We start from the raw sequence: 16344 nt of genomic DNA, 5'->3' as shown, positions 1-16344 counted from the left end.
TAGTAAAAAAGGACATAAACAGAAAAAAAGCACTAATTTTTTAGAATGCGTTTTCTGCTCTAATTTCTCACTAAATATGCCTGTCTGAAATGGTATATTCTACCAAGAATTTTCAATCCCAAATTTAAGCTAGTGGTAGACAACCATACAGCACAGGAATAATTTAACTCAAATAGCTTAAATAAGAAAAAGTACAACACTGACTTGTTCAAGCCCTACTGGTTTTCCCATTATTAGGAGAAACCCCTGTCTTAATTCCAGATACTTAAAAGATGCAAATACAATTTTCATGTTAAAACCCAAGAAACAGGACTTTTTTTTTTACATATATTGAAAAAATTTAGCTTACTTATATAAAGGATGTTCTAGTCACACAGACAGTTGTTCCGTGTTAACACATTTCCTAGGCGTTGAGCACCATGTCAGTTTGAGGTAAATAATATCTTTATCTTTCTGTTGATGTCTATTGAGTGAAGTAGTCTTTTTACCCAGTGGAAAATGTTTAGTACTTATTTTCCTTTTGAAGTTATTAGTTAGGATATGATGTAGATGGTAGTTAGAGATGTAAGAGACTCTGAAATGAAAATCTTAAAGGTCTTGTCAGAAAGAAGAGAGACAATAACATTGTTCTGTTTTCTTACCTATTCTGTAAAAGCAAGCAATTTAATATCTGAGTTTTCTATCTTGCTTCTGCTTTCCAGTTTTATCTGGTCCTTGACAGAATGTAGTTTTAAAATACCCTTAATAAAAGAAGAGACCTATAGCTATATCTCTTCATCTGTCACCATCTCAAATCTTTTAAAAATTATGTGACCACAGCTTACCCTATATCAGATGAGAATTAGGAAGAAAAAAAACTATTGGATTCAAGACGTTCTGTGGAATTCAGGTATCCTACACATCTATTTTCACTGCTGTTTGTCTATTGTTTCCTGAATGAAATAGGAACAAACCAGTAACCAGAAATGTTCTAGGTTTTTTCATAATTCAGCATCTTTAGCTTTATTTTTGGTTGATAAACTCTGTAAGATAACTTCATAATGTTCACCCTGCAGAAAAAGTGCTTAATGGAAGTTAATTTTTCAGCTGGAGGTCTTAGTGTGAGGGCAAGCTCTAACATTATTTCCAGACATTAAAGAAAGCTGGTATCAGCTTTCATCAAAATTAATTAAAAATAAAATAACTAAGCATAGAAATTATTTTTTATAGGGGGCAAATCATTGATTGCTAGGGGAATGGACCAGGTCAGATGTTCCTACATTGCCTTGTGGAGTACCCTGGTGGTCCAGAGAGAGGTCGATAGTTCAGGCTGTGTTCCTCTTTTCTAGCTACTTAACTTTATTGAGAGAAAAAATAGAAAAGTATTCCCATTTTGTTTCCCACAAATTGCTGAAGGATGTTTATACTATGATTATTGAGATATGAGACATTTTCTTAATTTAGATATGGTATAAGGCTTACAAAGACTTCAGAGGACACCCTAGAGTAAAATCATAAAATGTGGTAGATGTTCTTTATCTATGACATGGCTATATCCCAGTTCATAAGTGGTGGCTTGTCTAGTAAAGGTCTGTAGGGAAGGTTGGTTGATTGTTCTTTTAGTTTGTGGTATGGATAGGGTTTTTTGTCTAATTTGTTATCAATCAAACAGCTGTTCTCTTTCCATGACATGAGTAATTTAACAGTAGTTACGAAGATTGGAACTACCTGGTGCAGCAACAACCTATCCCTCATATGCACCTCTTTTGTGCCCTGCCTATTGGCACTTCTTTATAGGTTGCAGAAAAGCAGAGAGCAGATGTCAAAGAGCCGTCCTGTTCCCTTCTCCCTCTGGTCTGGCAGGATGGACACTTTTTTAACTTCTTTCTGATGATTTGTTGTAAAGATCCTAAATCTTCTTGGTTCATAATTGCAGTAATAGCTCCTCAAGGGAAACATCTATCCAAGCAGTCCAAAATTAGATTTAGTGGTGCTTTTCTCACAGGAAACAAATTGACAGCTTGAAATTGTTTGCCATGTTTGAGATGTACATGGTGTTCCTTTGTACAATTTGGAAATGCATATGTCACAAGAATTTTCAGTTGTTTTCATAATTTTTCTGTGTTAGATTGATTATTGTAATGATATAGTAGTAATGACTACAGCAATATTAAGAGTGGGAGATACATAAGTTCCAAATGTTTTTTTCTTGAAATTTCTGGAAAAAAAAGGATTAAAATAGAAAAAGATAGAATGAGAAACCCAAGGATATTAAATAAATATTAAATGTATTACATCAGATAAGTTTCTTCTCGTTGCATCACACATAAGCCTTGTAGTACTTTTTTTTTGAAGAAAGAGAGTAAAATAGTTTATTTTCATTCTTTTCAGCATAGAGATGTTTAGTTTTGAAGTCAGTCTTGTATCCTTAGCTTAAAAATCTCTCTAGACACCTTGTACTCTGTTGCACTGGTTATATTTGGCTGGCCTTACTGTCACTTTAGGAAGTGCAAAGATCACAAGTAATGGAAACTTAATCAATTTGAGAGAAACTTGTCAAAATAAGCTATAGTACATCAGATGAACATAGTGTAATTAAAGGAAGTCTTGAGAAAAAAATCATATGTATATCCTGTATTGGAAAAGTATCTAGAATGATAACCTTCCCTTATGCTGATAAGAAAATAACAGTTTTGGTTAATTTATGTTTCATAAGTCAGTAAGTATAATAATAATTTTATGTGTGCTGATACAATGTATATTGACATATATGATGATAGTGCTGAATAATTTAATTTAGCCACTGAAGCAAAGAAATACTTTGTATAACAATCAACACTTTTTTATGTAAAGTATGGCATTAAGTTCTTCTAAAGAAGCAGCTATGCATACAGTGAATCAAAAATGCACACCTTTTGTGACTTTTAGTAATCTGGTTTAGCAGAAGGTGCCCTTGTCCATGGCAGGATGGTTGGAATGTGATAGTTTATAACATCCTTTCCAGCCCAAACTATTCTGTGATTCTAAGGACCATTGAAGAAGAATCCATGAAAATATTTCTTTTTCAGGAGTCCTGATGTCACTCATTCAGAGCTTCCTGCCTTCTATTAGACTATTTTTTCTTTTTTTCTTTTTAAAGTTTAAAACCATAGTAAGTTCTAGGTTGTAGACCAGACTCTTGTCCCACCCTTGTTTCTGTTCTTCCCTCCATCTCTGTAAATAGCTAAAGGTAGAGTGTTGACAGTGTATGAACTGAAAAGAGCCTACTACAGGGTGGGCTGCAGGATCACACAGCCCTGGCCTAGAAGATCTTGCGAGGATATTTGGAGAAATGACAAAGTGGGAAAGAAGGGCTACTGATGGATTTGGCATTGCAGTAATTGCTGGTTGCATGGTGCCAATGACCAAGTCTCGCTGGGTACAGCAATTCAGAGACACTTTTGACTGGTATCCTCTTATTGTGCTTCTCACCTGAGAAGTACAGTGCAGAGCATACACACTGACATTCCAGAATTTAAAAAAAAAAACAGACGTGTAAAGAATGAAAAAAACAGAGGAAAGGTGATTTTTTTTTTTTTGTAACTATAATACATGATAACTTGGAGATGATTAAAAATCGATACAGTTTCAGATCTAGGTACTGAAATACTATCTTACAGGGGGAGCCTGTCATTGATACACCCACTTGTTGGGAAAGAAGGAAATAACCTGCTTGATCCAAAAGTATCTGGGACAAAACCTATGTGTGCCAGAATGCTAAAAATTATTCTGATTCCAAAATGAGGGAAAGGAAAGCAAGCTTTGTGTGTTGGCTGTGAGGGAAACTTCATTTAGGCTTAAATGAGGGGAGGTTGGCATGAAGAATTATCAAACTGTATGAAGATCTAAGGAGACAGGGCTGAACACAGTACTTTGAGGAGAAATACTTGAAGCAGTGAGAAAGACTGGAAGATCCCCTCTGGCTTTCTGTGAAAAAACAGCCTTAAACTGGCTGAACGTCAGGATTTGGATTCCTAAGAAATGCACTATTTATGGTTTTCACCTGTTCTTCAGTTACACAGAGCTATTATTATATATTGTACACTGAGAATTAACTGTAACTGTATTCCTGAGTCATATTTATGATTATTAGCTTCTGTGGAGGAGTTAGGGCAGAGCTTTGTGCTTTTTTGTGGTTTCGGGGTTTTTTTGGTTTATTTTTGTTTTTTTAAATATATAATAGTGTTTACTTATGCAATCACATATTCTGTTGTTGCTTTCCACTGGTTTCCTGTCAACGCAGTGTTGGTAGCAAAGAGGTACACCACAGCATGGAAAACATGAATCTGTTTTTTTTCTTCTGAGTATTTGTCTCTAACTCAAGCAATACTCATTTAATGTACTTTAATTTGCTCTTTATTGTATTATAATTATTAACATTTTTCTGAAGTCTGCAAGCAAGACTTCAAAAAAACTACCCCAATCCCTACTACTGTCAGATCTCATGTTCTTCTGAGGACTGAAGCTCATTCTTCATAGTCTTTTTTTCTGCACATCTACCTTTAGACATTGATCCCTGAAGGAAATGTATGTTGTTTTGCCTGTATTATGAATGATTCTGGTTTTTACTATGATCTGAAGTTGGAAAGTAGAAGAAGGTTTGGGCCCCTATAAATGCAGTAAAACCAATCCTTTAGTGAATGAAGGATCAGACAGAACTATAAGCCATTTGATGTCCAGGAAGGGTTACCCATTTGGGCAATGCAGGTACCAGCCATAGTAGCCCTAGCCAATAATGCTGGCAGCAAAGTGTCAAGAACCAGCCTCATACGTAGATGTTACGGTGCATTTTTCATAGAAATATCCTTTCTGTGTTTTGACATTTGGCTGTTCCACGTTGCCAAACATGCCCTATAGTACCGGCAGCTTGTGCATATTGAGAGTTTATTCACTTATATTTAAATAGCTTGATTGAATTTAGAAATGTTGCTATCACAGCTGAGAGCAGAATATAGATTTTCTTTAGAAAGTATTTTATTTTCAAATGACAGAAATTATTTAAACTGAATTATTATTAGTATTAAATAACATTTCTGTAATAGACTACTTTTCAAGAATTTATTTCTTTTGAAATCTCTACTTGATAGATTTTCATGATCAGAAGAGAAGAGTAAGTATACCATTTTCCAATATGCATCAGAAGATAGTATTCCAATATCATAGAATCATGCATGAATTTCACTGTTTCTCTGTTATCATATGTTCATTTTTACCACAAGGTATCACTAGTGTTGTTCTATTTCACCAGTTGAAATATATTTTTCACCAAAATTGGGATTTTAGGAATTCACATACATGATTATTTTGTCAGTAGTGGTTATTTCTTAATACCTTGAAAAAAATTAATAGTTCAAGATATATTCCATTACAGTAGGCATATAATTTGCATTGATACAAATATTAAAAATTTAAAAAATACAATATGCTAGAGTTCAAAAGTTACTGAACTAAAAATGGTTTTATCTAAGGCTAATTTTTTTTTACACAAACTCTTATAATTGGGCAACTGATGTATTAGGTTGTAGCTTACCAGCTTTTTCTATATTATTCTTGTTTTTCGCTTTTTGAAGCTTTCCAAATGTTTCATTTAGGTTTTTTTTTTAAAGTCTGTCCTTTTGAAGTCATCTGCTCTAGAAAAATGAGTTCTTTTACATTTTATGCTTTTATGTTGAACGTTATAGTCAGCAAACAGGCACATAACAGGGTCTAATACTAAAAATGTTAATTGTCATACTATAGCTATTGTATTCATTTTGCACATAATAATTATTTAGGAGTATAATTGAATATGCCACTGAATGATGGAGGAGAACAAAAAACGAGATAAGCAACTGCCAACCCCCCCAAGCACAATTCTTTACAAAGTATTTTGTATGTCCATACATTACTGTAAGGCCCACTTTAGTCAGACTATTATTCATCTAAATAAAAAGGTTTTTGCTTTGCTTTCTCTTTTGTAGCTGTTTGAGATCACAGTGCCTCTTTCGCATGGCCCCAAACCCGTGACTGTCAGTTTTGCCAATCACACGTCCTGCCGGTGCATGTCCAAGCTGGATGTTTACAGACAAGTTCATTCGATCATAAGGCGTTCCTTGCCAGCAGCACAAACTCAGTAAGTATGAGACTTGTCTTTCCTTTCACGTCATGAGCAAGCCTATATAAGTCGATTTAAAACATTGCTGAAGTCGATTTAAAACATTCCTGAAGTCAATTTAAAACATCGCTGGAAGCTTTTGCAGTTAAGATAGGAGAACTACACAGTAGGAGCAGCAGAGTGCATTTTGTAAGGGAGCTACTGTATTTTAGATTAAGAGAATGTTACCGAATTAATGTCACCTTTTTAACCCAGTAGGTAAACTGGAGCAAGATGATTTAAAAATGAAGAATAATTTTGTTTATGGGATTTGTTTGATGGGAAGAGCTGCAATCCGATTGAGACTTAAGGGAAACATCAGCAAAATCAATTTTATAAAAAAAAATAGTAATCAGGAAAGCTAAAAATGCTTACCTTTGCAAATAAGTAGGAGACAACATTTCTCTCTCAATCTATATTTTCCAGGTTTAAATGCTGTTTTTAAAAAGGGCTGTTTTTATGGAGTCTATAACTACAAATCTTTTGTGACATTTTTATATGCCAGAGGTGAAAATAAAACAAAATGGAAAGGGAAAATAAAGGGTTAATTGGCACTCCTCAGAGTTACCGTATTGATTTTTGGGTTTTTTTGTGATTTTGAATGAAAAAAGTCACAGAGGAAATCTGGCATCCAAACAAATGTTATTAAAACACTTGAAAAACTCCTTCCTTCATTTAGAGGTCTGAGTGATGATTTTATGATATAGAAATATTTATAAGGCCAAAAATATGTAATAGTGTGAGGAAGAACTTAAAAAGAAGAACCAATTAATCGAAGTTGAACTGAAATTAATTGCAGACATTTTTCATAAGGTGAGTGAATTGTGTAAATTTTCTAGAGGTGTTAAGCTAAGTATTTTTCTCTGTGGTTTCATTCAGTTTAAGTCTGGCTGTTTTCTGACATGCTCCAGTTAAATACATATTATATTCTATTTGAATTCAAGTTATTTAATATGTTCATCAAAACATGGATCATAAACAGTGGATTAGAAATATATCATAAAATGAATCTATGAATATTTTTAATCACATAATTAACAGATTATTTAAAAATACTCAAAACCCAAGAGTCAGTAATAAAGTCAAAGTATCCTCCAGATTTTGCCAGCTTCTCAGTGTTTCCAAATTAGGAGCTGTTGTTATTTCCAGTGCAACAGTTTATTCTAGCCAGGAAACAGCTATCTGTAGTTGAGGGAGGTGAGCATCCAAGACACAAAACTTTGACCAGCACACAGGTACCTGACTGTCCTGTGAGTAAAGAATTATGCTTCAATAAAGGTAAGACAAAGTAATACTAGATCAGAATATATACAGGCCTTCTCTACAGTTAATTACTGCCTTTATGTTTAGAATCTATGGCTTTGTACAATAAGACAGGAAAAAAACCAATAAAATACTAAGCTCAGTATTCTAGATTCTAGAAAGAAAAGACTTTTGTATGTTCCTGGTGGGTTCCTGAATGCTTTTCAGAATCCCACTGGGTTTTTTAGTTTGTACTAAAGTATTTCTTTTTAATTTACTATTTTTCCTTAACATTTTTATTTATACGTTTAAATGCTATTGAAGCTAATTATCAAGCCAAAGTTTGGCAATCTACTATCTTGTCACAGTGGCAGATCTGCATGTGTGGATGTATATATATACAGACTCATTTTAACAGAAATATATTAGGCTTTCTTATGTATTACTGAAAAGAAAAGCCTAAGAGTACAGTCTCTGGTTTTAGGGTGGTAACATTTGGTATTTAATAAGAATTCAAGCCTGGATTATACCAAGATGCGCAAGGATCTAAAATAGAATACAAATAGTTTATCTTTTTAATATAAAATCTGTTTTCTGCACAACCGTTTCCTGAGAATTAAGGTCTAGGTCTTTGCCTGTTCTCCCACTTTTTTTTTTACCTTTTTTCCCTCTTCTAAAAACTGGTAGCTATTTCTACATACTTGTGGAGCTGAGGAATGTCAGTCTATATTAACCAATGTTTCAGAATACCTTCTGGATTAATGGTATCTTGAGTTCTAGTCTTCTCCATCTATATGGAATGTTATCAAGATGTGCCTGAGTTACAAAACTGTCACCCTATTTTAGAAGTTTAGTGATTGGAGAGAGGCAGGGGGGAAGAGAGAGGACTTCAGTATAAATATTTTTGGATCTGATTTTTTCCTTCTGGCCTTCCTGAACTTCTCTAGAATGTTATTTTAAATTTCCAGCCAATTATATGTATCAGAAACCATAGTAAAGCTTGTAAACAAGCAGCTGCATTCCTTTTGCTGGGTTTCCAACCCTGATACTGAAATACTTGTAATTCGGTTCAAGCTCTGGTAATTTGGGGGTTGTATCAACATTGTCTGCTCATGAATTCACATGCACTTGGTGTTTTCTTCATACTGTTGCTTTGGTTTCCTTCTGTAATTAGTTTTAAACACTCCCAGCTAGAGCCAGGCTGCTCCAGGTGTGAGAGGGGTTTTGTTGTTTTTTTAATTTTTTAAAACAGAATACAGTAATATTTCTGTAAATTATGTGTACTATTTCTGCAGCGGAATCAGGAGACAGGCTAAAGGAAATGTGCCAAGTGAGTGAGAACATTAGTGGAATGAAATCAGAAAACACCAGTTTGATAAAACATGAAGTGATACAAGGTGATGTTAAACTACAACAGTCTTTACAAGCAGACTGGTTTAATGTGTTTGAGGGGAGTGGTGCAGTTGAAGGGTGATCACAGAAGAATGTCCCAGAACCTGCATTTTTAAATGCATGAATAATGGTGCTCAGGGGAAAAAAAAAGTGTATCAAATCTGTAATATATGTGTTGCCTTAACAGATTAGAAGGATTTTAGAAATACTACAAAAACAATCAACGAATGAATGACACAGCCCAGATACGTGAAGTTAGGCTTGACTTGGACAGTTGTAATGTCACCTGTGGTGATAAAGGAATTGGAAGCAAGGAAGATGAGATAATACACATAAATATTTTATCTGTGGCTCACCCACCAGCTCAGTTCACTCATTCTTTGTAAAGGCAACAACTGCTGTTTGGATTTTTTGCTTTCTATGGTTATCACTACCTTGGCTACAAAACTGTAGCAGATAAAGAGGACTAAAGTGTTAACTTGTTTATTGTCTTTTATTTCTAAAGTGAAGAAGCATCACAGCTGAAGTCCGTATCTTTAGGTGCAAGAAACCTAAGTGGCTACTGAGAAAGTGTCAGTTAATGACTCATAACTTCCACATAAAGAGGAAAGGAATCTGACAAACTGATTCAAAAAAGTTGTGTCTACAGCAATCATTCAGAAACTATTATCTGCCGTCTTTTCACATCTTATGTGGGAAAACATTTTGTACTTCAAAGAACAACATAGAAAATTAGGCGTTACCACTGTGCAGTATTTGGCAAGCAAATATTTTTTATACTTTTCTAATTTCTATATGATTCTTATGATCTAGGGTTAGATCTGTTTCCAAACTGCATTAGCAAAGCACAAGTATCAGATTCTAGGAGTTACAGCTAAAACTTGAAATAGGAGGAGGTTTCTTCAACAAATGGTTGGAGATCCCTGTATTGAGGAGGACCTGAATTAGTAACAGATTTTTTAGGAGTAAAAAATAAGATTATGAATAGGGTGACACTCTTAGAAAAATATTTTTAATGGAGAGAAACTGAAGCAATCAACACCTAAAAACTGTTTTTTCCTTCTTGAGTTCTTATGGTAGTAAACCAACAGCATATCTGATTTCACAGGTGTCATGTGGCAAACAAGACCTGTCCAAAAAATCTTATTTGGAATAATCAAATTTGCAGATGTTTGTCGCAGCATGATTTTGGTTTCTCTTCTCACCTTGGCGATTCTGGTAAGCACTTTTTCTTAAAGGACTAAATGTAGCTCTATGTTTTGATTCAACTAAAGAAATTAAAAACAAAGAAGTAATTAGTTTCATCTTTTTCTGTATTGATACTATTACTCATTATTGCCTGTCATTTGATATATCCTTGTTCTTGAAAAATTTTGAAAGGTATGGATTTGCTGTCATTTCTTCACTTAAAAATAGATGAGTGGGCAGACAAAAATTCTGGTAATAGTGCAACTTCTCTGCTATATTTCTAGACACATCTGAAGGATTCCATATTTGTGGACCAAACAAAGAGCTGGATGAAGAAACCTGTCAATGTGTCTGCAAAGGAGGCATGAGGCCCTCAAGCTGTGGACCTCACAAAGAATTAGACAGATCATCCTGTCAGTGTGTGTGCAAAAACAAACTTATCCCAGCTTCCTGTGGGCCCAACAAGGAATTTGATGAAGAAAAGTGCCAGTGTCTATGTAAAAAGACCTGTCCGAAACATCAGCCTCTAAATCCTGCAAAATGCATCTGTGAATGTATAGAATCTCCCAATAAATGCTTCTTAAAAGGAAAAAGATTCCATCACCAGACATGCAGGTAAAAACTCAGTCTTCAGTTTTTCATTGTTTTTAAGGCATGAAATTGTGGGTTGTGACATTTAGCTGTCTTGTTGAATTGCTTTGTAGCCCTAAGTAAACAGTAAGCCTGTCTTAAGTTCAGGTTTATCTTCTGTGACTTTTATAATCTTTTAATAGATAACTACTAGGCATAATAAGTATTTTAAAACACCTTTAGTTTCTTGTACTCCTACTACTACTACAACATGAGATTTCTTTTCCTTTTGATGAAAATGAACTGTAAGTTCAATCTCTTTGTCTTCTGTGCTATTTAAAATCCCACTCTGTTTTTCCCAAGAATTGAGTATTACAATTAAAGTAACTGATTAGATTTCAGGGATTAGTTCTGGAGAAACCATAATTCATTTTCAGTTCCTAAATTTTGGAATCACCCAGCTCTGGGTGAATTCTGTGAAAAGTAGACATACGTAACTATTAAGCAGACTACCTGTGTTCATCTTTTAAAATTAGATTCAGTCAGGAAGAAAACTGTGCAATTTCTTTATATATGACATGATCTTTTCCTGCTGTGACTGCTACACCTATAGCATTAACAGCCTATATATAAAAGTGTGGATGACTTTAGGTTCTGAGAAACAAGCAGTGTTATTTCTGCTTTGTATATTATGTGAGCAAAGTTGTCTTGTACAGTCAGTTCTCTTGATAATTTCTTAAACCAGAAACAATTCCACTTGGAGCAGAAAGATAACTTATTTGATAATACATGGGAATTATTTCTATTATATCAGTGACAACTTTTCGGGCCCTGGAAATGGAAAATAGCAAATTGAGACAGTTAGATGTCTAGTAATGTGTTGCTTATCAAAGATAAACCTTATGTAATTTTTAATATAACATGTAATTGGTTGGAAAAAATATAGTGCATTACATTAGTCATAATGTAATGGAATGCATTAATTAATTTTAAATAATGAAAAAATGTCTAACATTAGGAATGACACATGTTAAGTCACTAAATTAGGGAAAATATTAATAGTAATGAGCATTATCCCATTTTTTATATTTGGCCTTTTGACTGGAATATTAGAGTTGTTAAACATCAGAAATTATTTCTTCTATATCATTCAACTCATATAATTTAAATTTTATGTTTGCAGAGGAAAAGAAACCAACCGGATTACATAAGCTTTAGATGTTACAAAGCCTTGGCACTACTCTAGTGTGCACTTCCAGCTACAAATGTAAACCACAGGCAGTTTAAAAAAACATTCATAACTGGAGAAGTCAGGCATTAAAAAGCTAAGGAATGGCATAATAAATATGCCACCTCTATTGATTTAGAATTAGTATTTGAAAGAGGAAATAGAGTTCATCTTTTCTCTGTTGTGTCATGGTTGTATATGATAGAGTTTGAATCGCTTTCTCACTTCCGAGGGCAGTGTAATATAGGATGCTTTTAGCTGTCTCTCTTTTGTAAGCAGTTTGTGTGCAGAAGGAAAGATTTGTATATGGTGTTACTCTGTTGATCTACAACCAATAGTCCTGTAGCTGTTACCACTATCAAGGGTAATAGATGATGCAACCTGCTCCTTAAGAAAGAATTTAGCATAGTTTTCTCATGTTTTGGCTCTGTCCGGCACAACCTAACTCCAAAAGAAATAAAAGTTCTGCAACATCCTGTTTGTCTTTGAAAGAAAGATCTCCTGCTGTTATCAGACCACATAAATAAAGGTACCACTCTATAACTTCATTCAAGATGCCTGACCCCTAGACATGAGCAGAATCATGTAGCTGTGTTCTAGACTGCTCCCTTTGGAGGGAAGTAATCCTTTTAGCTTTTGGTTTTGAAGCACTATACTTGTATGCACTGGACCTAAAATAATGCCTCTGCCTCTAGTGTTATGCCCTGCTTCAGAGGAAAGGAATATAAAGTCATCTACAAAGCACAAGATGGGAAGAAAAAAGAAGAGGAAAAACAATTAGTCTGCTGGCTTTTAAGGGGATGATGCTGTTAGCAGCTCCAGAAGTAGCATTTCTACTTGTTTCGTTTCATCTGTGGTATTGTTAGACTGCCCACAGGGACAGTCCAAGCATTTTTCAGCAAAAAAAAAATCACAATTACTGTCCATAAAGAGAAAGTTGCCACTGACTTGCCTAGCACTGTGTATAGTGACAGAACATCTCACTTCAATCCAGCATGCTCAGATTATCCTCATCAAAATAGACATCTGTCACATGAAAACAGCTCAGAAATAGCATTCAGCCCAAATAATTTGAAAGACCATGTCTTATTGTTCAGCAGTTTCCTAAGGAAACCACATCTATTTACAATTATTCTACTGCTATTCACCCTGTGCTATCACCTCAGAAATTTATTTTGGTCAGTTTTGGCAGGGTCAGATAACTAGGGATTTCATCTGCAAAGCATTTTAGAGGAAGAGAGAGTCTTTCTTGCTCTGTTGAAATGAAGGATAAGACTGCAGTAACCTGACCTTGACTGCTGCTAGGCACAAAATCACATTGGAGAGGTGCTATGTGGCACTCTCATCTGTTAGTAGAAGTTCACAAGGAGGCATGGATCCTAAACATACTGAACTCCTCATACTTAATGATTGCGTGACTGCTTTATGTTGTGTACAATCATAGGTGTGTGGAAGAGTTTGGCTTTGCCTCTATTTGTTCTTGGTTCATTTTACTGTTATTCAGTACATGAAATGGTCCAAAATTCCGTGGCAGAGAGCAGGCAAAAAGGTGAGTTCGGTGTTTTATCCATTGCATATCTATGGAGTACCCTTTTCCTAGAGCAGACCTACTACTGGCTGCCTCTTTACTCACAATTATAATTTTGCAAACCTTTTTGTCACTGATTACCAACATTTCCAGACTTTTGGGGGAAAAGATCAGTAGAGCTTTGAGAGATTCCCATGAGCTGCTACACTGATTTGAAATACCTCTATTAAGCGGCACAAAATAATGTTTCACCCTTAATTACAGAGACCACACTGGTGAACTAGTCTATGATTAATGACATTGAAAACACTGAACAAAATGTGACTAGTTAATAAATATCATGTTTGCAGTCTTCCTCATTCCTTATTGTTTTCCTCACAGCCAGATTCATTGGTTCAACTAGCTGGTGTGGATTAATGTAACTGTAATGCCAACCTCATATCATAAATAAATTATTGCGAAGTAGTAACTTGGTATCCAAAACAAGCACGCAACATTCCAACTTATCAGCAACAGTAGTAAGAGTAGCCACAAATCTGAAACAAGAGCTACCTAGGGAAGAGGGGGGATGATACTGCCTTATTATAGCATAATGTATTTATGTAAGTATGAATTACAGTCATAGATCATAATATCAGTGTTTCACAAACAAGCGTACATTATTTAAGTTTTAAGTATAACTGTGGTAAAATTCAAAACATATACTTTTGTCTTTTGACTCATTGCCAGTGTTGGAAAAAGAAAACAACCCAGACTTGTACTTTGACTCCATTATACACCAGAAAGTATTTAGCATTGTTATTGTAGGGTTATTTTAGGTCAAGTTCTTGTTTTAATAGAAAAATAAAATAGGAAAAGGAAGAGGTTCAGGGACAACCACAGATACTATCTTTGTATAAGTTCCATTTTTCAGTCGAGGAATTGGTGAAGGAACATTCTGCTGCCTCTTAAGTAGATGTGATTTTTGGTTCAATGCTCTGCTTCTGTTAAACATACTTTAATCAAGTAGGTACTAATTTTGTTCATTTCCAGTACTATTTATCAGAATCATTATAAATAGAATCTGATTTTTCTTCAGAATGTGCATACCTGCAATATGAAGTGTAGATGCTTTCCCACTCAGAGACTGGCTGTGTGAATTTGCAGCTTGAAAGGAAGTGTGGTCTCTTTCAAGATCAGAGTTGCAGTGTCATATATGTAGAAAAATTTCTCTCAGGCTTATTACAGCAGGGGGTGAGGTGAGAAACAGTCCTGGCATAGCAGATAATATTTTGATTATTATGTGATTCTAGATTATCACCTCAAACTTGCAGCAGGCAGTAGGTCATAACAATCCAAATTGAATACAGAAAAATGTTATCCTATTTTCAAAATTAAATTTAAGGAAATACTACTCAGGATTAGAATGTGACTAGAGACAGTCAATGTGGAAAAAAGTATTCATGTGTATCTATGACAATAGAATAATTTCTCTTCAGTAGCATTCAATATTCTTTCCATGTCTTTTGTGAATAATAGTCCAACTAAAATTAGTTGCAAGACTGTAAAAAGAAGTTAAAATATCTGCATTTGTAGGAATTAAATAGCACATTGAGAAATGGCAATATAAAGGTACACAGATTTCTACTCCAGGTAAATATAAATGTTCATTAATGCCCACTTTTTTTTCATTTCTTTAGCTGCTACAGACCACCTTGCACAGTCCGAACGAAACGCTGCGATGCTGGATTTTATTTTAGTGAAGAAGTGTGCCGCTGTGTACCCACATATTGGAAAAGACCACTTATGAATTAGTGAAGAGAGCACTACTTGCTACGTTGGTGTACATTTTTCCATTAGAACAAAAGACGAACAGAAACTTTGCTAATATTTGGAATTAAATGTTCACCAGAGACCTGTGGGGCTTTCAGAGACAGACTCATGCTTTTCTCAAGATGTGGAAAGCAAATGTGGAAAATAACTGGGGTTCATGTTTTGTAAAGAACTCAATAAGGACTTATTTTCTGCCAATGAGAAAACAGCCTAGGTTCTCCTTCTTGTGATTTTTTTTAAAAGATAATGATTATATAATTTATTTCCACTAAAACCATCATGCAGCATTTCTGTTTATAGCAGTAACAATTGTTAAAGCTCACTGTGATCAATATTTTTATATCATGCAAAGTATGTTTAAAATAAAATGGAAATTGTATTATATAGTGGTGAGAATGTTTAATCATCAGCTTGAAAAGGAACTCAGGTTCATCTTTATTTTCGGGATTCTTAACAGAGGAAAAAGTGAATAAGAGAAAGCACTTTTATGAAAGGAAGACTACAGACATTGTGTCGTGTATGTTGTGTATGTCATTTGAAATAGAAAGAGTTATACTGAGGGGTTTCATGACCCAGTGATATTTCTATTTCTAGAATGAAACTTGCAAAGCAAGAGTAATTAATAACTAATGAATACACTGGAGATCCTGTACATTGCCCAAGAATAAGGACTGTGTTGAAAGCACTGCAGCAACTACTCACACATTCCAATATATTCACCTTCTATTTTATGTCTTGTTAACATTGCTAAGAAATAGCATAAAATAATGTCTATTCAAGATTATTAATATGGAATTGGAAATACCAATACTGCTTTTCATTTAGTATTACAGACTACACTGCATATTTTACAGCTAAATCATTCAAAATGCTTTGATGCACTTTACTCTTCCATATAGTCAGCCAGATATCTTGATCAATTCATGTGTATGCCAAAGTCTTTTGAAGGGAAAAAAATACAATTTATATTCTAATGAGGAGATGAAAGGACTTAAAGCAGTCTGGTGTGGATTGGCATAGCCTCTACATTAAAATATTCTCTTTTTTTAAGAAAATGTGAACTCAAACATCTACAGTTCTAAAAAGAGGTAAGATTTTTAACTTGCATGGGAATAGAAGTTGTTCAATTATGTAAACTTTTCTGAGTGCAGAAGTAGAACAAGCAAAGCTGCAAAGCAAGATTTTTGTGACACAAGTGGGCAGATCTGTAAAAATAATTGTAGACATCAGTAC

The 16344-nt window shown here is 34.5% G+C and overlaps 1 protein-coding gene across 4 annotated transcripts in view; it reads left to right on the top strand.

Moving 5' to 3' along the window:
* VEGFC (vascular endothelial growth factor C) overlaps positions 1-15495 on the top strand; it is a 102211-nt gene extending 86716 nt beyond the window's left edge. For all 4 annotated transcript variants that reach the window (XM_071556280.1, XM_071556277.1, XM_071556279.1 and 1 more), the window contains 4 exons: positions 5979-6130; positions 9894-10003; positions 10258-10588; positions 14979-15495. In XM_071556280.1, the coding sequence (XP_071412381.1) occupies positions 5979-6130; positions 9894-10003; positions 10258-10588; positions 14979-15093 (708 nt within the window). In that variant the 3' untranslated portion in view covers positions 15094-15495. The remainder of the gene's footprint in view (positions 1-5978; positions 6131-9893; positions 10004-10257; positions 10589-14978) is intronic.
* Positions 15496-16344: the final 849 nt, after the last annotated feature.

This window comes from Pithys albifrons, chromosome 5 (genome assembly GCF_047495875.1).
Source record: "Pithys albifrons albifrons isolate INPA30051 chromosome 5, PitAlb_v1, whole genome shotgun sequence".
NCBI classification, from domain to species: domain Eukaryota; kingdom Metazoa; phylum Chordata; class Aves; order Passeriformes; family Thamnophilidae; genus Pithys; species Pithys albifrons.
Note: the sequence above shows the minus strand (reverse complement) of the source record. Positions and strands in the feature narration are given on the sequence as shown.